Here is a 27,116-nt window from a genome sequence, read left to right on the forward strand (position 1 = left end):
CATAAGAATACAAATGACATAAAATGAGTTCAGGGAAGGGGCTAGATCAATGCAAGGTCTAGTGGAAATGCTGAAGAATTGGGATTTTATTTTCTGTCAAATAAAAAGTCATAAAAATATTTCAAGCCAAATGCAAGATAATATAATCTAGAATTTTAAGAGAGCATCCTGTTGTTTGGGAAATGGATTTAAAGCAGGGGGAATAGTTAAAAGACTAGGCAGTAACCAAGCAGAATATAAATTGGCTTTGTTATTTGTAGAAATGGTCAGAAAAGGGATTCCAGATCCATTTTGGAGGAAGAATCGATAGTCCGTGGCGGTGAGCTGGGTATGTGGTTGAATGACAGTCAGGTTCTGACATGGGCATCTGGATGGCTGGGTGGCTCAATGGCTGGAGCAGTGAGGAGAGGACCCGCGGAATAGGGAGAAGAGAGCTAGTGAGGGTGAGTTTCCAATGTAAGTGAGGTACGCAAATGGCCATATCAAGAAATCAGCACATTTAAAGCATGAGGCTCAAAAGAAGTCTTTGTTAGAGTTTAAAAAAATAAAACAACCTCAGACTACACGTTTGGTTTAAAACCTTGTGAATTAAAGGTGAGGAGTCTTGGAGAAAACTAAGTAAAAGTTAAGTGCCCATGGAGACAAGAAAGAAACAAGGTGACTGGTCTGTTCTGGATGATGAGAGAAGGAGTCTCAAGGAGATGGCACTGCAGTTCAGAGACAGAGAGGCTGGGGCTCAGCGAGCTCATCCACGCTCTCAGCCAGAACCAGTGGATGCACTGGAGCACAGTGGGAAGTTACAGCAGGTGCACAGACAGGGTCACCTTCAAAGTGCCTTGGTTGGGAAGCAGAGAAGAAAAAGAGGTGGCACCTGTAAGAGTAAACCTTGGGGTCAAGGAAAGGCTTCTTTAAGATGATGGGCCACTAGAGCAAGAGAGGGTTGACATTAAAGAGAAAAGAAAGAAAAAGATGCAGGAAATAGAAAAGAGGTGAAAATTCAAGTTCTTGGAATGTGGAGAAAGACAGAATACAACTGGCATCTATAAAAATGACCCTTTAAGGAAACGTTCTGACTTCACTATTCTAGGAAGGAAGAGTGGGAGCAGAGCACAGATACTGGGGGTATATAGATCTGGGATTGAAAAGATGAGAGTCACTATCTCTGTCTTTGGTCCCCAGCGAACAATGAGGCAAGGTCATCAGGATCAAGCACGAGAGGAGATAGTTTGGAGAAAGTGGAGGTTAAATACAAAATGAGATGTCCTGCACAGGTATATAATTTGAGTTCCTCCTTCCTTTTACATTGAACATTACTTTCAGGTACATGATATATGTGAGAACAAAGTACCAATATATTTACTGTTTTCTATAAATTTGAATGTTATAACTCCCACTGCCTATTTGATCACTTTCCATTCTTTGATAATGTGACACAATTTTAATCTACATTTTCCATTTTGAAAATAAAAGAATGTGAGGCCATGGCCAAGTGGCTCAGTTGGTTGGAGAGTCATCCCATGCACCAAAAGGTGGCAGTTTGATTCCCAGTCAGGGCACATACCTAGGTTACAGATTCAATCCCCAGTTGGGATGTGTGTGAGAGGCAACCAATTGAGGTTTCTCTCTTACGTTTCTCTCTCTCTCTGTTTCCTCTCTCTAAAAATCAATTTAAAATATATAAATAATTTTTAAAAAAGAATGTGAGAATTTCCATGTTAGGTAGCTAAAAAAATAATAATAATTTGCCAATATGTTAATAGCAAAACATCTAACCTTAGAAAATTATTAGATACGGTTATAAGAAATGTTATTAGCTTATTTAGTTAAACCATGAATCATGATAAAATTACATTACACAGAAAATGAGCACTGAATAATGTATTGACCTGAGTCTTCTGATTGGCCTTGACCTGCTTTTGACACAGAAAAGTGAAACATCTCATTAAGTCACTTTAACACAAACTGATTAAATGTAAATTCAATTTATTAAATACAAATTCTCTGGTGTATAGCAAAAATATTACAATTATATTCATAATAAAATTCATAAATAATGCAAGAAAGGAATAACTTACAAAGTATAAGTCCCTATAGCAAATCTTATTCTCCTAAGGAAAGGGATGATACCTTGTAAAAGTTTAAATTAAATAAGTATATATTTCACAGACATCTGACATTCATCTGCTTTTAGAATAGGAAAAAAAAAGGTTTATTTTCATGTACTAAAATTGCAGTCATTGGCAAGATGTGCCTAGATTTTATATTATAAACCACATATTTAATATACAAACCATATGTATATTAAAAACTCTAGGGTTGCCTGGCAAGTTTTGCTCAGTGGTTAGATCACTGGCCCTCAGATCAAAGGGTCACGGATTTGATTCCATCAAGGGCACATACCTAGGTTGCAGGTTTCATCCCCACCCTGGTCAGGGTCATGTGGGAGGCAACCAATTGTTGTGTCTCTCTCTTATCCCCCCTCCCCCCTTTATCTAAAAACCAATGGAAAAATATCCTCAGGTGAGGATTAACAACAACAACAAAAAAAAACCATAGGGCAAAAGTTTAATAACATAGCACTAGAAAACTTTGAAACAGTATATGGTGAGTGGAAATAGACTTAAGGAGCCCTGCTTTTGTCATCTATTAAGAAAATACTTCTTTTAAAAAATTAATTTTAACTAACCCTACAGAGTTAGAAATACAAGCTAACATCACACTGATTTATTTCCTGATCTCCCAAAATCCAGCTAAATAGGTCCTTTTAAGAACTGAGAAAAACCTCTTGGGGCATCTGAGGCAGGAAGTGTGTGGAGTAACGTGAGCCTCTGGTTAGAGACCACGAGGGACTTTGCAGTTGTGCTCCAGCACGTGGACATTCTTCCGTTTCCCCCTCACAGATCCTGTTCCTTCTGCCGACAACATGCATCCTCTCTGCACGTGGTGGTCCCACTTACCTCGACATTCTTCCCTTACAGAAGGCTTTCATGACCTTCCCTGACTAGGTCAAATCACACTGTTATAAGCTCTCTTAGGCCTAGACTTTTTTTTAATAGAACATATCACAATTATAATTTCATATTTCTTTGTATAATATCTTGATTGACTCTTAACTGGATTGGAAGCCTACATGGTCAAGGAAAATGGCATCATTGCATCCTCAGTACTTGGCATATAATAGGTATGCTATAAATATGTACTAAATATAAGTTAGAAGATGGTCCAAAATGTTCATCAATAATCAAGCCATAGCCTCATTAGTGTAGTGATTGTATTTTAACGGTGTAAAATGTTTATATTTGTACATTCATAAGTAGTCTTTCCAAACAGATACTATTAAAATGCGTGTAAAACACTTAGCGTAAAGTAGATGCAAGCACACAGATGTTAAATCAACTGCAACTCTATCACTTAAAAAATTATTTTAGTAAAAACATTAGTATACTCAATACCGAAATCAGAATGGATTCCTAGATGCATGAGATTCAGAAAAACAGTATCAGCTTTAGTGAGCTTTAAATAAAGTTCATGGATGAAATGATACAAGGGTCCCTCAAACATTAGTTTATTGTTTAAAACATTCTCTGAGATAACCATAAACAAAAAAATTTCAAAAAGAAAAAAAAAGCTTTCCTATTAAATATCATAGTCAAGACACTTTAGGTCCAAAACAGTTAATTTCTCAAATGTAGTAACCTAAATTCTTGGTCTTGTAATAGCTATATCTATTTCTGTTCTGATGTGCTCTGCCGAATTAGAAACAATTCCAAAAACTATTTCTGAGAGTGGCTTTGCTGCCCATTGGACTAACGTGAGATACAAACAATAAAATGTTGGCATGGCCTTGATATGCATCGTAAGTCAAAGAAACATCAACTTCCTGGAAAGCATCCCTGTCTAGGAATGGCACCTGAAACACACCTTCGAGGAACATCAAGTTTCCCTTTGAAAGGGTCAGTGGGCTCAAGTAGTTTTCCTCTAAAACATTAAGAATTAAAAATAAAATCCTGAAAGTAAGATTCTTCCACTTAGAACTGCAGAGAAAGAGAGGTGGTACTTTTCATATGTGTCTGACCACTCAGCATGCCTTTAATTCCCACCCTGTCATCTCATCCATTGATTCTACACTCCTAAAAAGGCAGAATTACTTTAAGGTCCTTTGTCATAAAACATTTTTTAATGGGAAAAATGAACATAATTTATAATTCCTTGGTCTTTAAAAATGCTCTCTATATAAATTATTCCTTAGAACATGTTCTAATGATCTTCTCTCTCTCGATTTTACATGTAAAAAAATATATATAGTGCAAAAGTGTGTGTCAAGCTGTGCAGTTGATCAGCAAAAACAAAAACTCAAATTGAGACCAGCCTGCTTTGGAACGTGGGTATTTTTTTAATTACAAAATATGAGTGAACTACTTTACATAATTTAAGTTACATAAAATAATTAATTTAAATGAATTATCTAAATTAAATAAACTTAACACAACTTGGCAATCAAGCAAGTACGACAAATTATGGTATCAAAAGCTATCCACATTTTAGACACCAGAGGGCAATGTAGGAAAAAAATAAAAGGAAAATGAACATAAGCTGTGATCTTCAAAATCTTGGTTAACTTTTATTACTATTAAAAATTCTGTTTATGTTGATTTTTCTATTTTTATAGGATATTTACAAACTAGAAAATACTATAAGAAACAGAATTGTAACCTTAAAATCCAGAGAAAACAGCTGATAACACTTACCCATACATTATGTCCATATTCCCAGTAAAGAATGATTTTAAGGTTATTTATCTATTGCCAAATTACTTTCCAGAAATATTGAGTCAATCTACAATATTTGTGTAACAATTTTACTTCATTGTCATAAGTACTTAATACTTTTATTGCTAAATTATAAGTACAAAGAATAATTCAATATCTAATTAGTTGAATTTTCTTGAGGACTAAGTAAAAGTGTTTTCATATATTAATTTTCATATAATCTTATGCAATTTAAATCCTATTTTTACATTTTGTTGCTTAGCTCCTAATTTTAACCTATTTCTTATGATTTCTTAAAATAATTTTATGCTTAGAAAACCATCTGCCAACCAGGTAAATATTCCTTTCCGGTCTTTACTAATGATAATTTTACTTGCTTATTTTGCATTTTGATATTTTCCCTTGTGTTGAATAATAATTCATTCATAATCCATTCTTTATAATCAATTAAGATTTGAGATACATGTCTAGAATATTTATCCCTTTACTCTTTCCATCATTTCACTGACTTCTTACTTTTTACTATTAATAATAAAAGTGGCAAACATATATTGAGAATCACAATTTACATGTATTAATTCAATTAATCTTCACAAAACTTACAGATTTAGTTTTATTTGGTTTCCATTACGCAGCTGAGGAAACGAGGCTGAGTCACAGCAACCACGAGCCAGAGCTCTATTTCTAACCAAACACCTAGCACACTCTTGTCTATGGTGTCTAATTATTTTCAGTATATACCAGAAGAGTGTACCCTATACCCTATCACTAAGAATGCACCGCTATACCCTGCTATACCCTATCCCTTTACTTTTTTCTCAACTGTCTTCTTACCGAACTTTGGAACTATTTTTTTTTTTTTTTTTTGGTCAACTGCATTTACCAATAAACTTCAGAAAAACTGACCACTTCACATGAGTCAGCTTTTCATTCCAGAAAGAATTATGCATTAATTCCATATTTATCTCCATTTCAATTCTTCTACTAATATCTCATATATTCTTTACTCTTTTTAGAAATGCAGGTCCTAAATACATTATTAAAAGTACTAGTAGGTAGCCTAGCCAGTGTGGCTGTGTGGGTTGAGCATCGTCCCATGGACTGAGAGGTCCCAGTTCAATTCCTCTTCAGGGCACATGCCCAGGTTGCAGGCTCGATCCCCAGTAGGGGGCATGCAGGAGGAAGCCGACTGAGGTTTCTTTCTTACATGGATGTTTCTATCTCTCTCTCCCATCCTCTCTCTCTAAAGAAATCAATAAAAACATATTTTTTTAAAAAGGTAATTACTGAGATTTGCTAATATTGTAAATTTGATTTTAATTTCTATTATTAATCTCTGTTCAGGGAAAACCAGAAGGTGTGGTCACCCACAGTTAGAGACACCAGGAATATCTTTACTAATGGCACTCTGGAATTCAAACAACCCTGTCCTCAAATTAATGTTGCTGTCCTCAAATGCTGGCTGCTGGTTTGTGGTTTCTTGGGTCTACTGTATAAAACAATAATTTATGATAAACAAAAATTCCAGTTTTTAACTCAATTTAGAAAAACCCTGTGTAGGTCAGATGCTGCCATTAATTAGCATCAATGACCACCTTTGATTAAATTCTCTCTTCTGACCATTAGGTTCCTCTTTTCTGAAATAAAAGGGAAAATCCATCAAATTATAAAATCAGATCTTTTAGCTCTGATAATTTTTTTAATCCTCAACCGAGGATATGTTTTTATTGTTTTTTTTTTTTTTAGAGAGAATGGAAAAGTGAGAGAGAGGAAGAGGGAGAGATAGAGAGAGAGAGACATCAATGTGAGAGAGAACTATCAATTGGTTGCCTCCCGTATGTGCCCACAACGGGAGATCAAACCAGCAACCTAGGTATGTGTCCTGAATGGGAATCAAACCTGCTACCTTTCGGTGTATGGGATGATGCTCCAACCAACTGAACCACACTGGCCAGGGCTAAATCTGATCATTTTAACTATCAGAAAATAATTAAATAAATAAGTAGGAATAATAAATTCTGTATGTGTCAAAAAATATGGCAAGAAAATAGTAAAAGTATTGATAACATTATCAAGACAAAATTTATGTTTGCCTATAATTATAAAGCATTGTCCATCAAAAATTTCAAATATTTTCTCTTTCTTTCTCTCTCTCTCTCTCTCTCTCTTTCTCTCCTCTCTTTCTCTCTTTCTCTCTCTCTCTCTCTCTCTCTCTCTCTCTCTCTCTCTCTCTTTCTTTCTTTCTTTCTTTCTTTCTTTCTTTCTTTCTTTCTTTCTGTACATGCCCCTAGAGGGAACCAAACCCAGGACTCTCTGTTCCGCAGGCCGATGCTTCAACCGCTGAGCCAAACTGGCCAGGGCAGAAATTTCAAATATGTTTTCATTTTTAAACAAATATTTCAATTAACTTGAATCATACCATATGCAAAATTCAGTCTATTGACCTTCGTTGAGATAGTGAATAAATTTCTGTGTAAGTCCCAAGTGTCATTTTACTACATTTTATTTGCATTTTGACACAAAAACTTTCAAACTTCTCTAATTGTACAACTTTATTAGAATTCCAAGCAATTGAGAGTGTAGTATTCTCCTGCTTCAAAGGTAATTTGTATTCAGAATCCTCACTTATCTCTACTTAATGTTTATAGTTTGTCAATCTTTGTTTTTAATTATGTTTTTATTGATTTCAGAGAGAGGAAGGGAGAGGGAGAGACAGATAAAAACATCCATGAGAGAAACATCCATCGGGTGCCTCCTGCACGCCCCCTACTGGGGATGAAGCCCACAACCAGGGCATGTGCCCAGATCATGAATGAACTGGTGACCTCCTGGTACATGGGACAACACTCAACCAACTGAGCCACACCAGCTGGGCTTGCCAGTTGTTTTTAATCAGCCAATGTGCAATCCTGATTTCATACCACTTGTCCAACCAGAAATATGGGCAGTGTTTTCTCCATCATTCTTAAGATATAATAATCATATCAGTATTATTTCTATTACAAATAATTTTTCATATCCCTGTGGAAATCTGAATGCCAGCTCCCAAAGGTGAAATTGTAACGAAGTGACCAAATGATCACATGGTCTTTGCTTTCTTCCTCTTTACCAACACTGCGATGCTGAGCTGATCAATGAGTTAATATTTCATGGTCCAGTGTAAAACTAATAACTTGAATCATCTTTCCTAATTGAAAAAAGAGCAGTTGTGGTGATGGTGGGAATTGCCTTAACATACAAAGAGAATAACATACATACCTAATGTATTTGCAGAGTAGAGATACTGCAACACTAATAATATCTGTGAAGGTGACTCTGGTCATTTAAAATCACAAAGATAGCCCCGGCCAGTTTGGCTCAGCGGTTAAAGCGTCGGCCTGCGGTCCGGAGAGACCCGGGTTCGGTTCCCGCTAAGGGCACATACTTCGGTTGCAGTTTGTCCCCGGCCCTGGTTGGTCGTGCGGGTGGCAGCCACTCGATGTGTCCCTTCACGTCGATGTTTCTCTCTCTCTCTCTTCCTCTCTCTCCCTCCCGCTCTATCTGTACAAAAAATGGAAAAATATCCTCGGGTGAGGATTTAAAAAAAAAAAAAAAGTTTAAAATCACAAAGATATTTTATCACTGGTTTAAATTTGATATAAAATTCTGATATCTGAGTAGCCAGCTCTGTTATGATTGACAAAGTAGTAGAGTCAATTCAAGAAGGACCATTAGGTACCTTGAAATGTTCTATACACAGTAACATTTGAGCAAAACAGATAGTGCCTCTACATTCAAAGAAACACCCATTACTGACCCAGAAAACGCAGTACACGGATATGGAAAATAAACAAAAACAGATACACAAACTATCAAGTGGAGAGAAATGCTGTAAAAAAAAAAAAAAAGGCGGAGTGAGCTAGGATGATAGGTGATAAGTGCAGTGGCCGAATAAGTAAGCTGGAGCCCTCTAGGAGACAGGTCATAGAGGGGCCGCCTGCTGTCGCTATAAACAAGAGCGCATACATTAATTACACTGACAGCAAAGAGAAAACAGGAAGGGCGACGCAGACACTCCTGGGGGATATAAAGGTAGAAAGGTGTTTTTTTCCTTAATTGAAAACAAATGTCATCTCTGACGCCTGACTTTAAGCAAGAACAAGCGTCCTGTGGAGCCCGTGAGCCTGGGATACGTGGGCGAGCTCAGTGCCCGCCGGGCACGGGTTGCTCGGAAAACCCCAGAAGGGTGTCTCCATCCCCTTCTGGCAGAGGCACGTTCAGTTAAAACAAACCAGAAAACGAGACAACCACCAGGTAAGAAAGGGGTTTCTGGAACCCCCCCGCCCCCACATACGCCTGTGACGCAGTTGACGGGTGTTCGGGGCGGGTCTCCCTGGCCGGCGCGGTGGGCAAGCAGGGGACCGGGTGAGCCAGCCGCTCCACGCGTTGTTATTGCTGCGTAGTGCTGTCCCTTCCTGCGGTCCCTTCCAGCATAGAAAAGTGAGTAATTCGGCTACATACACAGTCGTTTGACAATGGGTGTCACACAGAGGACGTCAGTGGCCTACAAGACAGAGTCCTCTTCTCTCTCTGTAAAAACACGGGGTCACAGCTACACCGCCCAAATGTGGGTGCAGGTGGCGGACAGCGCCCCACCCTCCTGGGCACTGCCATGGGCCAGGTGGGACACGGCCTTCCCTGGCCTCATTCCCCCAGCTCTTGGGAACAAGTTGCGACAGAGATTCCCTACTTCACGGGACAAAACCAGCAGAGAGGTGCAGGTCACCGGAGGGGACAGTGCAAAGGCGGTGGCCTGGCACACAACACAGACAAGTTCATCTCGTCTGGGGCTGGAAACGCAGAAGCAACGTGAGCCCCCAGGCGGCCTTGGGATGGGTCAAAACTCTTAACATGCTTTTTCAGTCCTTTAAGAATTTGCTGAAATGAGATTTTGCTATTCAAAAGTAAAGTCTATGCATTTACTAGTAACTACCTTAGTATACCATCACTTTATATTTTAATTTCTTTGAATTTAAACCTGCTAAATAATTAGTAGCAAAAATGATAGTTTAATATAATTAAAATAACTGTGAGCAACTCTGCTAAGGCTATAGTTCAGGTCAGCCCTAGCCAATCTCTTTGCCTTTATTCAAAATTAAATGAATAACTACTTTGAAAAATGTTATCCAGTAAGTGATGACATATATCTGTGCTTATTAGACATGGAGTCTTTACCTTGTCCTTCAAGCCCCAATAAATAATTCAATTACTTTTATATTTTTAAAAACTATAGCTCACTTTTAAAAGTATTTCCTCTGCTTCGCCTTAGGTATTACTTTTTTATTTCCAAATGAAACTAATTTTTAAGTACAAAAGCCACCTTTAGTGCACTTATAATTAATGGAAAAATATTTATTATGCTTGTCAACACCTTCTTATAAACTTTCCTTATACTTGCAACGCAATTAAGTTATCCTCTGGCAATCTCCTTTTTATTTTTTTAACACAATAACCTTGATTACTTGTCCAGTTATTATAAACTCTAAATTTGTCCTCTAATTTTCAATTTTCAGTCCTTCACAGTCTACAATTTCTTTTGTATGATTTAAATGAAGATAATTTTGAAAAATACGCATCTTTACCTTAAAAAGTATATGAAAGAGAGTAAACTTCAGTTTTTTTAATGAGCTTAATTTTACTCTTTCTTCCTGTTTTTTTTTTTAAATATCACCCTCCAAAAAAGCAAATAGCTAGAGAATGAAAACATTCACAAACATCCATAGTACGAGTAATTCTATAAAGTACCAAGATCTTAAAATCTAAATCATTAATAAGCATTATCAGTTACAACAAGCCCCAGACAGATAGCCACTGGACTTTGCAAAATGTGCCTCCCTACTGTGCCCTGATTCTCCAGTTTTGTCATTGCTGAGAAATCACTTTGGAGACTTGCTAACGGCAATGCTGGATCCTTAGATCTGGACTGGAGTTTGAGATTCTGCATTTCTGACCAGCTGCCAGGGGCTGCTCATACTGCCTGGCCACAGGCCCCACTTTAAGTAGAAAAGTATAAACTATAATATTTTTATTTGTTGACATCACTGAGACATAAGTCAACATTAAGTTTCCCTGAAATCTAAAGGAATGACTATTTTATAAGACATGAAATGAAATCACTTCCCTAGAATTCATTTATCATAAAACTGCAATGACATGGCAAATATTTTTATTTTTATTTTACTTGAGTACTAGCAAAAAGAGGGCCTGTTTTGGAAATGTGGTAAAAATAACTTTTAAATTTAAATTGTGCAAAAACTTAAACAGTGTTCATCATCACATGCAGAAAAGTTCCTAAACTAAGAAAACCATTAGGCATATTTTAGAAGAAAAACTGAAACTTAAAGCTCACAGGAAAAGGAACAATCCAAAGTATGTCTTTCTTGCAGATACAGTACAATTCCATATTTAAACAACCCCCCTCTAACATTAGTTGGTGTTTGTCAGATCAAGAACTAGGTAGTGTCTGAGATTTCACCCTACTTGCAAGCTAAGGAGTTAGCCTTCTAGTTTCAGAGATAATAGCCAAAAAAATATTAGTACTCTGGTCAGAGACAAAGGCAGTAATAACCAGAGTGAGATATGTTTGCACCCAAACCCCAATTCCCACAGGGGACAAGAGTAGGGTCAGAGGTCATCCCCACAGGCTGTAGGTGTATTTTAGGTAAGAAATCCAAAGATGAGGAAGCCCCTGATCTTATATACGGGTTGCTGGCAGCCAGCCCATCATCCTCATCAGAGAGAGAGAACATCTTTTCTGTAACATAAATCTCTTCTGGAGAAGACATCTCTATCTTCACTGTCCTGGAATGTACATAAATCTGAGCAGATTGGCTATTAATGCTTAGACTTGAAGAAATGTGACAGATTCATGAAGAACTGTCTCCCAACAGTTGGCTGAAAAGTATTGGAAGAATATGATGATAATAATAATAACAGTTGCCATATATAAACACTTTACATGTATCATTTCATTTGGTGCTCGACATTTTGGCAAGTTAAATATGATCTGTCCTTTTCAAAGAGGAAGAAACAGATTTATAAGCCTTACATGACTTGTACAAGGTTGGTAACTAGTAATTTCAAAGGTTATGAGCGATCCCTATGCAATTCAATGAGTACATCCAAGAGGCAGAATTGCTGAAAAGAGAGGGAAATAGGTCACTTAACCTGAGGTGAGCCTTACAAAGTTGTCACCAGGTCAATATCATCCCTTCCCCAGCTCCTACATGGTTATGGTTTCTCATTCCTCTTTTTGCACTACATTTAGAGATTGTCCCTCCTAAATCTGTTGTTTTCTGACTACAATTGATGCAAAGAAGAGAGCTTACTTAAAAAATAAAAGTTCTCAACCCTGCCCAGGTGGCTCAGTTGGTTGGAGCGTCATCCCATACACTGAAACATTACAAGGTTTGATTCCCAGTCAGGACACATACCTAGGTTTCAGGTACCATCCCAGGTCCGGACGCATAATGGAGGCAACGGATCAATGTTTGTCTTTTTCCCTCCCTACCTTCTTCTCTCTATATAATTAATAAAAACATATCCTTGGGTGAGGATTTCAAAAAAAGTTTTTTCTGATAGCAAGGATATTATAAGGAATTGTATTTTGATTATTTCTTTCTGATGACTAATCAAAGACAGCACTTTTTAATTCACACGAATTAGAAAAGCTCTCTGGAAGAAAATGGACTCAAGGATCCTTAATATAAATCCTGACATTTGCATCTAATTCTTAAGGAGATATGTGATTTTATGGAAACATATGACCACCTTGTTCGGTGGCTAACTTTTCATATTATTCACAATCAGCATACAATTTCCTTTCATTATCCACTAGCTCGCAACTTTATTCCTAAAACATCAAACTCCCCAGCTTTCGTAAACAAATGCCACTCCTGTGTCAACATCTGAAGTTTTGCCTGTAAATCAGAACATGCTGTAATTGAATTGCTGCTCCTATCTTCTACCACTTACTTCTGTCAAAACAAATAACTGCATTAGTGGAAAAACAGCTACATCATGCTTGCATTTGAGCTTTTCCTAACAACAGGCTTCTTTTCTGTAACAACAAAAAAAAAAAACAGCACTGGTTGCCTGGCCGGTGTGACTCAGTGGACTGAGCATTGTCCTGTGGACTGAGAGGTCTCGGTTCAATTTCCAGTCAGGACACATGCCCAGGTTGTGGGCTCAAACCCAGTGGGGGACATGCAGGAGGCAGACAAATGATGTTTCTCACATTGATGTTTCTCTCTTTGTCCCTTCCTCTCTCTCTAAAAAAATCAATAAAAACATATTTTAAAAAAACAGCATGGGAAACAACAGAATTACTAAGAAATGATGCAGTATTCTTTTTGACATCTTATACATGATTTAAGCATAAAAAGCACAGTTTTTAAACAAAAGAAACTTAGAAAATAAACCTAAAAATGAGAGACCACTTGATTTTTTTGTCTGGTGGTTCTAGGCCACTTTGGAAAAGTATTTGTATAGATTATATCACTCTTCTTTTTTTTTTTTTAATCTTCACCTGAGGATATGTCTTTTAATTATTTTAGAGAGAGAGACGGGAAAGAGAGGAGAAACATCAATATGAGAGAGAGAAAAAACATTAATCGGCTAGTTCCCAAATGCATCCTGACTAGGGATTGAACCCATAACCTAAGTATGTGCCCTGGCCGTGAATCGAACCCGTAACCTTTGGTGTACAGAAAAACTGCAGCAACTAGATGTGCCACCCGGCCAGGGCTAGAATGCATAACTCTTTGGATGACTGACAAAAAAAAAAAAGGCAATGCAGAAGGGCCTTCATGGAGAAATTACTTTCAAAGTTTATTATAGAATCACTACCAGCTTTCATAAATGCCTTATTATTATTCCTCCCTGAAGTTACAAAAGCTCAAAGTAATATGGTTTCTTTCCTAGACTTTCAGTTTCTGAGAGAAAATAGAAAAAAAAAAAAAAACATGCACACAGGTGTGCATATACATACACACATTCACACATTCCAGGACATTATATTGTAAATATAATTTGAAATTCCTTAGAATTTCCATATCATTAAATTGGTATGTTTGTATTTAAAGAGAATCAATATCTATTAAAAACAAAAATACAATTTTACTTTTCTCTTACTAAAATGTTGCATAAGAATTAATTCTCTTTAAATGTATCAATTTCAAACATTTTTTACTCCTAAATAAAGAATAACTAACAAAGTTGATGAATTTCTTTTAAATTATTCAGTTGATGTGGTTAACACTGATATATTATAAATGTAAAAGAAGCATTTCTCTATGTTTTCATAAACTAATTTTTATCTTAGAATTCATAAGAATTCTAATATTTTAGAATTTTATTTAAATATATCAGATTTCATGATAAAGTTAGTAAACTTATATTTTTCTTCAAATTTTAGCCATATGACTTTGTGGTTAAATCTAGATTTGTTGACAAAAATGGCTGTGCTCCAATCCTGTCTCCTCCCTTAGGAAAGTTACTAGAACCCTCTATCTGTAAAATTAAGAATAGCAATATTACCTCCCTCACAAGATTGCTGTGAAGACTAAATGAGTTACCATATAAAATATATAGAACAGTTCCTGCCACATGAGCAGTGTGTAAAAATAACTCTAATAATTCCCTATGGCTTATGATTAAACTAAAGACTAATACACACATAAGATAAACAATGCACACATGTCTACTTTAGATCTTATCCAAGTTGATTTTCTCAAGGGCAAATCTATGTATGGAATAATATGACCACTTAAAGTCATTTAGTGACTTTCAATCAGGAAAATGTACAAATGATTATTCTGAAGTAATAAAAATAAACAAAAAGGTATAGTTAATACAAAATTTCAAGTATAGTTGACAAAAATATTTATCACCTTATGGTAAATAAGTACCATAAACTACTAAAATAAATTAAAGTAACTAACCTAAACTAAACATGGTACTTCTAATAGGAGCTGAGACCAGCAATAACTTTCTCTGGGGGCTGTGTGGGAAATCATGACTTCACCTTTCTAATACCTTCCTGCAATGTGTGCCTTACAATTTGTATACGTTGTGCATCTTTCAGTATCATTCTTCTTCCCTATTTTTGAATATGTAACTGAGATACTTTCATAGTTTTTTTTTTAAAACCTTTTATTTATTTTTTTATCCTCACCGAAGGACATATTTGCATTTATCTTCAGATAGAGCAGGGGGGAGAGAGGGAGAAAAAGAGAGAGAGAAACATCGATGTGAAAGAGACACATCGAGTGGTTGCCACCCACACGACCCCAACGGGGGCTGGGGACAAATTGCAACCGAGGTACATGCCCTTAACGGGAACCAAACCCAGGCCTCTCTGGTCCACGGGCCAACGCTCTAACTGATGAGCCAAACTGGCCAGGGCCTTTCATAGTTTTTAACTTGAGTATTAAGATACACTAGTTCCAGATCAAATGCACTCCCAGTTATTTCTACAAGAAACATACAATTTTTGCCCATTTGCTTTTAGCGCCCATATTCAAACTACACTGAGTGAGGATGCCTGAGTAAAAATTTCCAAAGAGCTGTCAATGCACCAATAAAGTCTGGATTAGCCTGGTTCACAGAAATCATAAGGAAATATCTTGCAGCTGTTTTTCTTAAGAAGTTACTTAACAATTTTCTTTTTTTAAATGCACATTTAACAACCCTAATTTTAGGAAACGTAATGGTCTTTAAAACTTATCAGGCACTAAGAATCCCAATGTCAATCTGCTGTAAGTTCTTTATTTTAATTAAGAAAAAATCACTAGTTGCTGGCTAAATGTTGAAAGCATAAAATTCATTCAAAGCTATCTGTACTGTTAAGTCAGAAAGCATTGTTCAGTTTCTAATTAAGGCAGCTGCTAATGGAGCTCTATCCACATTACCATACCTGCCAGCTCAAATTTAACCACCCCAGTTTTCTGGGAGCCCTCTACCTGGACATCATGGCCTGGGAACACTAGGGAATTAATATCCCTTAGGAGCAATTATTAACTTTAAATACCGCAGCACATTTTCTCCTTCAAAGGGACAACTCTGATTCATGTAATCTACACTGGTTCTCTGAAATGCCCAGAGGATTAATGTCCACTCACTCAGCATGATAACATGCTTGATAAGCCATCATTTATTAGTTCTCTTCTTTCTCTCTTGTTTTTTTGTTTGTTTGTTTGCTCTCTTTTACTTCTTACACATCTCTAAGTCTTTCCTAGAATTACATTCTAAATAAACCATGTATACTTGAATGCTTATTTCAGGGACTATTTCTGGGAAAATCCAATCTAAGATGATACTAGCAGTGGTCTTAGGAAGCAGATGATACTAGCAGTGGTCTTAGAATTAAATCATTTACCAGCCATAGGGTAACAAAGAATCCACTGGTAACTGTCTATATCTCAGTCATCACTGAAGTCAAGAAAACCCTTCTGACTCTAGTACACTGCTGGTGGGAATGCAGACTGGTGCAGCCACTATGGAAAACAATATTGTGTTACCTCAAAAAATTAAAAATTGAACTTCCATTTGACCCAGTGATCCCACTTCTAGGAATATACCCTAAGAAGTCTGAAACACCAATCAGAAAGAATATATGTACCCCCATGTTCGTAGCAGCACTATTTACAATAGCTAAGATCTGGAAACAGCCGAAATGTCCATCAGTTGATGAATGGATAAAAAATCTGTGGTACATATACACAATGGAGTACTATGCAGCTGTAAGAAAGAAAGACCTCTTATCCTTTGAGACGACATGGAGGGACCTGGAAAGTATTATCCTAAGTGAAACAAGCCAAACAGAGAAAGACAAGTATCATATGATCTCACTTATATGTGGAATATAATGAACATAACAGTCTGAGGAATGGGGCAGTCCCATAAACGTGGAAGTGGGGTACATACTGACAATCCCCTGACGAGGGTGTGGGGGGGAGAGAGAAACCACAGAACTTATATGCATGTATGTATGAACAAAGGTCATGAACAGAGCTGGGGGACAGAGTGAAAAGGGAGGGGGAGGGGGAATCAGTGGGGGGGGGGGAGAAACATCTGTAACAAAAATTAATTAATTAATTTTAAAAAATTGCAAAAAAAAGAAAACCCTTCTGAGGCTGTAGCATCACAATTGCTAAGATATTCATCTGTGCTGACAGGAACACAAATTTAGATGGAAGAGAAGGCACCTAGCATTTGAGAAATATAGTGATTATATGGGCTAGGAATTGCTTGGCTGTTGTTAAATTCATTAAAGAAAATGACAATCTAAGGTCAGCAAACTAAGGGCAAAGTATAAAAGCCAGAAGACTTCTAGGAGAGCTAATAAAGAGAGATTCTCATCTCCTATTGCGCGACAGTCAGTATGTACTAGAAATAGAAAAGAATTTGCCTTTGAGAGTCGTGTAATTATTAAGGAGGCTCCATTCACAGTTGTGGCAGGTCTCTACACTAAAGTCAGGGCACTGATTGGCAAAGAATAGGATCTTAAAATAAGAATAAGGACATCTGAGTGGATGTCATTGAGAACACTAAACTTTCAGCCCCCTCTGGAGAGACAGATATAACAACTTCCCCTTAGAGGAAGTTTCTCCATTCCTAAAGATCATAGAATATGACCTTGCTCTCCTCAGGATCTGACCCCATCTCTCCTCCTGGCTCTAGGTAGCAAATATGTCATGTCTTAACAAGACCCAACCGATAAAGTAGGCTCTGCTTTAAAAGAAATGCAAGATCTGTCTAATATGAACCAGTAGATACTGATAGAACATGCCAAGGGAATGGATGGTGAGAGAGCCTGAGGCAAATTATACCTGGCCATCAACTTGGTGTGAAGAATATCCTGAGATAAGAAAACACATGTACTCCTGCACAGCAGTAAATGGCTTGGCCAGTTGGCCAATGTCCCTGAAGGAGCAAGATTGTAAGACCTTCCCCAAACAAATAGTTCTGGAGAGAAAGCTTGAGGATGTACCTATAGGAGTGGGCATGAAATATGCAAATCTCTTTGTCTTGCATCAATACCACTAGGGAGCATTCATTAGAGAGGAGGTACTGAACAATTGGGTGGGTAAGATGATTTGTTCACTGGAGATTATCCAGCTTTTGTATATGGCAACATACCAAGTATGTAGTACTACAGGTATATAGTACTTGCAAGATGAGATCATGAATAAGCAGCCTGGTGGCTGATAGAAAGAGGATATGCATGGGCTTAAAAGTATGGGCTCTTTCTTACCAAGTGTCACATAGTTATTGCCACTGGTAAGTGGCCAACCCAGTGGAAATTGTCCAAGATGAGTCTTCAATATCGTATCACTTTTCGAAAAGACAACCAGCAATTTGATATAAATAGATCATACTCGATTTTACCCCTCTGGAGGGGGGTGGAGTAAACTTTGAGCTCCTATTCCTGTTCACAATGCCTCATTCCTCTGGGTTCATCACAATGCCTGATTTATCATCATGGCATATTGCCATGAATCCTGCATAACATCTCCTCAAACCAGCAACCTAGTTTATGCTAAATGAGCTCCAATAATGAACACATGACCACAGGATCCACTGAGTCTACCATGTGCTACATCACTAGAAGTTGCCAGTCTGATATAACATTAGGACAATCTCTTAAAAGTGCAATTCGGTTCCAGCTTGGACAAGATCATCTTTGAATTGGAATGTTGTGCTTCAAGATGCAATATTGCCCTGGCCAGTTTTGCTCAGTGGTTAGAGCATCAGCCTGCAGTCCAGAGAGACCCGGGTTCAGTTCCCGCTAAGGGCATGTACCTTGGTTGCAATTTGTCCCTGGCCCTGGTTGGGTTGTGTGGATGGCAGCCACTCGATGTGTCCCTTTCATGTTGATCTCTCTCTCTCTCTCTCTCTCTTTTTCTCTCTCTCTCTCTCTCTCTCTCCCCCTCCCTCCCTCCCACTCTGTCTGAACAAAAAATAGAAAAAATGTCCTCAGGTGAGGATAAAAAAAAAAAAAGATGCAACATCTACTTTGAACTATGGTGCTATGTCCATTGATGTGCAGGTACCAGTTTTCATCTGCTCATAAGAAATAAAGATTAAATATTCAAGAATTTTTAAAACCAGTTGACCTGACATCAGTAACTTGAAATTGTCCATGTTGGAGTATCTATATAATGAAAATTAGCAAATATACAAGTCAGGCTGAATGTCTGCCTTGTCCCTACACTGGCTCTGTCCTCAAAAGGCAGAATGCAAGAGTGTGGGAATAAAGGGGAGGAAGTAGGAATGTCCTATCTCACCATAACTTAAAGTGATCAACTGGGAAATGTGTATTTCCTATCCCTGCAACTTTCTCTGCTGAAATAAATGTTCTACTTTTCAAGAACATGTGTGTGGTGTGGGATGAGATGATGCTCTTGGTAGAGTCACAGTAGGAAGTTCACTAGACCTAAAACTGTAGCTACTATCTAGATATTTTGGGCTTCTCATGCCAGTAGACCAACATGCAAGAAGGAAAAAAAGAAAGAAAGAAATTATTCTATGCACAGGGCTTCAGATGACAAGATTATCATGAGGGTTGCTGCTAAGTAATGTAATGTGTGAAGGGAGAACTATGCATAGAGCTCGGATTTATTCAAGCACTTCCATGTTGGGTGATAACTGTGAATGGGCAATTGCAGGAACTAATGTTTGAATGGACATAGAAACCATGGATTTTAGGACCCTAGGGTAAAAGCCTGGGTCACCCCACCAAACAAGCTGTCCACACAAGGGTTGGCCAAGGGTGCAGAGAAATCAGGAAGGGTATTCGAGGAGAGAAAAGATGAATATAAGTTATGGGCTTGGTTCTAACTCTAGCATTCAACCTTTCCATTGCACTATGTTTGTTTGTTTTTTAGTTGTGACCAGTTGCCATTGTTTTTTTTTTTTTTGGTAGTTGCCATCATTAAGGATCAGAGACTGAATACAGTGGACATTGGCAAGGTTTCTATCTCCCAGCACCTGCAACTTTCATTTCAGTTCTCCCACTTATGGCCAGAGTCTGTTCTGCTCACAGAAAGAAGCCTGGTTAACCATATTAATATCTGCTTGTTTTATATAAATTCCATTAGAGATGCCAAATCTGTATGGAATTTAATGTTTTTACAACTTTCTCTTTTGCTGTGTCAAAATTCATATTTTGTTAGCAACCATTACAAAGCCTTTGTAATGAACAATGTGTTTATGTTCAAATGAAGCTAAATGACTGTCTTTTCTGATCATTTTCTTTGAGAGATAAAGCATTGCATTTTGTTAACTAAGTAGGGAGGTAACACAGGGCCAAGATGCAGACATGCTAAGGTTTCTCAAGGTTCAGAAGAAACAGAAAAAGATCTGGACATGGAGGGTGGCGCCTAGGTATTATGGGCTGAATTGTGGCCCCCCTGAAATTCATATGTTGAAGTCCCAACCCCAGTACCACAGAAGGTAAAAGTGTCTGAAGATAAGGTCTTCAAACAGGTGATTAAGTTAAACCAAAGCAGTAAGATGAGCGACATCACCCAATATGGCCAGAGTCCTTACAAGAAGAGGACAAGGCACCAAGGGCCTGCAGGCACAGAGACATGACTATATGAGGAGGGAGAAGAAGGTGGCCATCGCAAGCCAAGAAAAGAGAACTTGGGAGAAACTGACCCGCTGGCACCTTGGTCTTGGATTTCTGACCTCTGGAACTATGAGAAAGTTAATTTCTATAGTTTAAGCTATCCAGTCTATGATATTCTGTGTGGCGACTCGAGAAAACAGAACAAGTCCTTCCTTACTATGTTGGAGACACTCCTCTGGCCCAGATGAAAAGAGGTCTCACAAAGAGGTGTGCAGGGTTCCTTGTGTAGCAGGACTATTTAAACTATGAACTACTGTACCTCCAATTTACTAACCAGAGAGTTCAATCACCTATGGACATTTTTCAGGGAGTCTTGCTTCATTGATGCTATTTCCTATCATCACCCTTAGCCAGGGATATCATGCTAAAAATATTTTAGGAATAATTTTCTTCCTCTCAGTATATATCATCAATCTAGTTACCTGGAGCTCTGGTTGTGCTCCATTCCCCTGCCTACATTTTTCCCCAGAGGGGCCTCTCAATGTGGGGAGAAAATCCATGGCTGGCCACCTGCATGAACTTCCTCCCAGTGGTTTCAGAGACAGAGCCATTCTCCTGTGTTCAATACAAATGACCTCACCACAAATTCCTCTTCCCTCACCTCCATCTCTAGGAATATATCACTTCAAATGTGAAATTATATCCATCAGTCAACAGCCACAAAATTTTTTACTGAAATTCTATGAATTAAATGAGACATGGTAACACTCATTTTGTTCTTTCACTTGCTTCAGAGCTCAGTACACTCTACAAGCAGAGAGGTCTAAGATGATTCTGGAGAAATAAAATTTCAGAAGAAGCCCATTCAAATAGCTATCAGTTCTCCCATTAAACTGAAAAAGTACTTTTATTAAGAGTTACAATGGTATCAATGAGTACATGTGTTCATGTCACCTGGTTAAGCTTCTCTGAGTGAAGGAGAATATGTGAAATGTTTTTCCTTCAATTCATTACTTCAGTTACTTCATGGGTAAAGCCTTAGACATTCAAAAAGGACCTTGGTGTGGAAATATAGGAGAATTAGTAACCAGACAGAACAGCTCAGGGAGACAGTCTTCTAATAGATCAGAAATATCCCGCCTATCTATGATTAAACACTATGGAATATTTAAAGTCAGAGGAGATAGAAATTGCGATTTAATTAACCAAAAATGCAGTCATCTTATACTTACTGAAGCTACATTCACAAAATCGTCATCTGAGAGCGTTTCCAACATTTCGGAGACAGATGTTCGGATCAATTTAAGCGTCAATCCACTAACACTGCCACTCCTGTAAAAAATGGACCCCTGCATGTTAATGACCATGTATTCCATCAAAATCAGACACCCTAAGTAAAGGCAATTTAGGCACTGCCTCCAGATCTTTATACAATATTCAAATAATTTTGTCTTTAAAAATCAGCAGTAGACAATGTCATATTTTTGATAGACTAGAAATATAAAAATCTTGTCTTTCTTCCCTACCAGCATCAGAAATATATATATTATTTCTAAACACAGTGATAAAAATTAAAAGTCAACTGAGAATTTTAAGAAAATACGGATACTCAGCATGTTCACTTATTCAGGAAACACATAGTAAACACCAGCTTGATTAACCAAGTTAGAAGTGAGGGTTTACAACATCTGTAGGCTAACAGATAAAGTCATTGCCTGAAGGTGTCCAATGTTTGACTGGATTAAAACAGTAATTATGAAGTAGCATAACAATTATGATAATAGACAGATTTTTTTGTGGACAAAATGCCTTGTTAGGTATCCTGAAGTAGATATTTTCTGGGGTTTAGTCTTCACTTGTCTTATCTCTACATATTCTATGCTCCTCAACATCGATGTGTGGGGCTCATTCCTGGACAATTTACTCCCAATTCTCTATCTCTAGCTCCCAACTTTTCCCCAGTTTTACAGTCTGCTGCTTGTTGAACAACTGCAGGCTCAATGTCCAAAATGAAAAATTACTCTCAACCTTCCTACCCTTTCAGACAATCTTCCTCCTTCATTCCACTTTCCTGTGTTCCCAGACACTGGCCTTCCCTCCACCCTCTCTCCACTCTGGCTCAGGTGTTCATTACCTGAAGACCCTGCACTAGGGCAGCAGCCACTGCAGCCAGCTCTTAGTCGCCTCTTCTCCCTATGCTAACAGGTGAAAATTCTGGAAACATATCTTAATACAATACTATTAATAGCTCATAGTCACCTACTACATAGCCAACAATCTCAACAACCCTGCATTCAAGAGCCTTCATAATCAATCTTTGTCTCCTGCTACTACCTCCTGGAGATGGTTCCTCCAGATGTTCTTATCTAAACCACTTTGCTGCTGTCAGTTCTTCCACTGGAAGTTCCACTCTCTTTCCTCTCCCCTCCCTTGCCTGCCAATTCATTTCTAATTTTAGCTTCTTAATGAAGTCTTTCCTGACACTTTAAATCAAAGTGCTATCTCTCACCTATGGACTCCTTTAATGCCATGTCATATCTTCGGTCTATTACCTTCTACATTATTTTAGTCATTTGTGAATATGGTTTAGTTTCACTAATAGATTTGAATTATCTCTGAGATCAGGGATCACATCTTAACTATCTGGAATCTATATTATGACAATATATATGTGATAAGACCCTCAAAATATTTACTTGAAATAATTACTTTAAATGATATTTTAACTTTATATATATTTTCAATTTTGAGATATGCATGTGAGTTCCAAAGATTTTAATATGAAAAATTATTCCTGGAAATTATATATCCAAAAGGATTATAACATACTACATTTCCATTTACATTTATACTTAAGGAGAACATCAAGGATTTGTGTATGATATAAACTCAAATTATTATGGATATAAACTCCATAATAATTTAACTAAAACAATATACTTTAAATGCATTTTAACAAATAAAATGAGAATTAAATAACATTTAAGTTATATTTGTCTAATTCACTTTTTTTTTTTTTCTCGGGTTAGGTTATAAGGTTTTAAACCTGTTTACTATAGGTCAAATGGAGAAATTTTCAAATGTCGATGTTAGCCTATGATATGGATTTAGTTGTCTATGAAACATTGGATTCTGTTTCTTTCAATGTGGCAAAAAATATATGAGGCTATACCTTTACATTCTCAGGCAAAATAATCAAAGCATTTTATATTTTGTTTTTATTCATTGGTATTACTCTCATAAACAAAATCTCTATAGCAGGACACATACACACTCACACAAACACACTTAACTTGAAACACTGTAACACACAAAATGACCAATAAAAAATTCCTGGGATTCTTTCATATGTATTAGCATTTTCCTTGAAAAAGTCCCAGTATTTAATCTTTATCTATTGTGTGACCAAGAACCTCAAAGTTACTTGAATCTTTAATGACTAAATTATTCTGCCTCTTTTTTTGTACTGTAATGTTATTTTAAACATAAAGCCTGAAATTAGAAACAAAAGAATAATTTTTCAAAAAGCTCAGACTTTAGAACCATACCATGTCATAATTTTCAATTCCAACATAGCTTCTTCTCATTTTCATTTAGATAATTTTTGTTTGTTTTGGTACCATCTTAATATGTCTTCTTTATCTGGATATAAAATTAATCATAATTACACCTTACTCTTTTCCCTCAATTTATCAATCATTTCTGAGTCCCAACACATTACTGTGATAAATGAATCCACCTGATATTCTCAGCATATACATAAGTATGTAACATTTAACTACTCACACATCAACCAGAATTAGCATGTCTTTAGGAGATGCAGCTCCTTGGATGTACCTGAAACAAATACCAAATAATATTATTTCTCTTGCAAAATATCAAACACTGATATTTGTTAACCTGATATTTACTGATCTCTGAGATAAGGTATTTTCCAAACAGACCTACTTCCATTCTATCTCAGTCAACAATGCTCTGCTCTTTCATTGATAATTTTGCATTGTCAATGTTAAAAAGCTACATTTAACCTAACGGTAGAGGTGTCGGGGCATAATATTTCAATTATGTTTTTCAGTCATTTATTTTTAAAAAAATAGAGAGATGTTTTTTAATACTAAGTGCAAAAGAACTTAGTCTATAAGGACATTTTTCTGGGAAAAAAAATTTATCCTGAACTTCGATTTGTTGATCATAGATTTTGAAACTCATTCTAAGAAATAATAACAAGTACAAATAATAATCATAAGGCTAATCATATTTTTAAATGCAAAAAATAAACACAAAAATAGGTAATTGGTCTAGGAACATAAAAAAGTAACATCAACAGTGGCCTGCGGGCCAGAGAGTCCTGGGTTTGGTTCCCGCTAGGGGCACATATCAAAAAAAAAAAAAAAAAGCAACATCAACAGAAGAGAAATACAAAAGAAACTAAATAAAGAAACTAAAAGCAGAAAAACATACAATGTTATTACCAGGGGTTTCCAGTGGTGGCTCTCAAACTTTATAGAATCTAAGAATCACCTGGAGAGTCCGTTTAAAATGTTGATTCCCAAATTCCACCCAGCCCTACAGATTTAGAACTTCTGCATTTTAAAGAGACTACAGGAGAGTTTTATTCAGATAGTTTAGGAATAGCAGAGAGATAACACAATTGCAAGTGAATGCTCCCAAAGCCCATGTGGCCAGGCCACAGAGTGATGGGGCCCAGGGACCCACTTTCTGCAACAGGAAGGGCTGAACCTGGATTCAACTTTCCACTTATCTCTGATGCCTCTTTATCCATGACTGTACATCTATCTTCTTAGGAGCTTAGCTGATAACTTGTCAATTTGTTTACAGACAACACCCAGCACAGTATCTACTCAGGACTATGAGTTCATGAAACAGAGATCATGACTTGCACCCAAATTGGTGTCTCTCTAAGAAGGTAAGGGGAAGGGTTGCTGGGACATTACAATGAAAGGCGAATCTAGTTCATGTCTAGCATCTAAACAAATGGTGGAGATGTGCCTCTTGATAAGAAGATGAGAGGACAATATTGTTTGCCTCTTCTGTTTAGCACATAGCTTCTAAGTTTCCCCAAAATCATCTATTTCCTGGACCCAAACCATGTGATGTAATCATCTCTACCTCCACTCAACAACCCACTGCTTCACAACCACCACACTTGGAGAAATATTCACAAGCATAATATGTGGATTAATAATATCTTGCACTATCATACATGGTTGGTGTTCATGTAAATTGCTACTGGGATGCTAAATGGGCATCTTATAAGCTTTAAATACATTTACTTTGAATCAACCATTATGTCTTAGAATCTGTCTGAACTCTAGCAAAAAGTTAGAAATAATATAAACATTCAATAATAGATTTCTTAAATAAGTTACTGCATAATCATTCTTTTAAAATGATGTTAAGCGTCTCTCTTATGAATAGGTACTAAAGTACTAAAAGGTATTGATATAAAAACAGTAGGTCACAAAGCAGTCTATTGTACATAATGTGAACTCCTTCCAAAAATGTTATATCCACATATTAAATATATTTTTAAAAACCTCAAAATACATAAGTTGTGCAATTATGAGTTATTTGTAATTTTTGAGTTTTATATTAGAGCATGAGTTGCTTTAGTGGTGAGAAACCAATAATACTTTGTGGAAAAATAAACCTGAGCAACGTAACTATGAACAGGGCAGCTCTTACAGTTCGGGGCCAGTTCACTCTAGTTCACTGCCAGAGACAAACTACCTCCTCCTCAGTCTAGATGCTCGGTTACAGCTGTACTCCAAGCAAACCAAAGGTCTTTCAGTAGAAATCTCCACCAGCTAAAAGAGTTTTGGAGATGAAATTGAATATAAAACTTAAAGTTGCCTGGCCAGTGTGGCTCAGTGGATGGAGCATCCTCCCGTGGACTGAGAGGTCCCGGTTTAATTCCCAGTCGGGGCACATGCCCAGGTTTCAGGCCCAATCCCTAGTGCGGGGCTTGCAGGAGGCAGCTGATGAATATTTCTCTCTCATCAATGTTTCTATCACTCTCTGCGTCTCCCTTCCTATCTAAAAATATATATATATTTATATATATGTATATATATATATACATACATCAATAAAAATATATTTTTTAATTAAAAAAATAGAAAAACTTAAAGTAGTCCATTTGAAATGAATTTAATAATGCATTTCAACAATATTCATTATTATTCCACGCAACCTTATCATCTTCATTTACCTTTAACTGTATATATATTTATTAAAATTTTTAAAAATATTAGAGCCCTTGCCCTGGCCGGTTTGGCTCAGCGGTTAGAGCATCGGCCTGCGGTCCGGAGAGACGCGGGTTCGGTTCCCGCTAAGGGCATGTACCTCGGTTGCAGTTTGTCCCCGGCCCTGGTTGGTCGTGCAGGTGGCAGCCACTCGATATGTCCCTTTCACGTCGATGTTTCTCTCTCTCTCTCTCTCTTCCTCTCTCTCCCTCCCACTCTATCTGTGCAAAAAAAGGAAGAATGTCCTCAGGTGAGGATAAAAAATATATATATATATATTAGAGCCCTTTATTATTATTTATTTTATAATAATACTATTTTGAGAGGCAGTCTTTTTTATTAAATTTTTTCTTTATTGATATTAGAGAGAGAGGGAGAGGGAGAGAGATATAGAAACATCGATAAGAGAGAACATCGATTGCCTGCCACCTGCATGCCCCCCACTGGGGATTGGGCCCACAACCTGGG

At 37.1% G+C, this 27,116-nt stretch overlaps 1 protein-coding gene across 3 annotated transcripts in view; it reads right to left on the reverse strand.

Moving 5' to 3' along the window:
• Positions 1 to 27,116, reverse strand: part of CACNA2D1 (calcium voltage-gated channel auxiliary subunit alpha2delta 1) — a 509,634-nt gene that overhangs the window by 94,740 nt on the left and 387,778 nt on the right. For all 3 annotated transcript variants that reach the window (XM_036247167.1, XM_036247166.1, XM_036247165.1), the window contains exons 9-10: positions 24,169 to 24,219; positions 21,615 to 21,714 (exon numbers count right to left, since the gene is read on the reverse strand). In XM_036247167.1, coding sequence (XP_036103060.1) covers positions 21,615 to 21,714; positions 24,169 to 24,219 — 151 coding nt within the window. The remainder of the gene's footprint in view (positions 1 to 21,614; positions 21,715 to 24,168; positions 24,220 to 27,116) is intronic.

Source organism: Molossus molossus, unplaced genomic scaffold, assembly GCF_014108415.1.
Source record: "Molossus molossus isolate mMolMol1 unplaced genomic scaffold, mMolMol1.p scaffold_m16_p_7, whole genome shotgun sequence".
Lineage (NCBI taxonomy): Eukaryota > Metazoa > Chordata > Mammalia > Chiroptera > Molossidae > Molossus > Molossus molossus.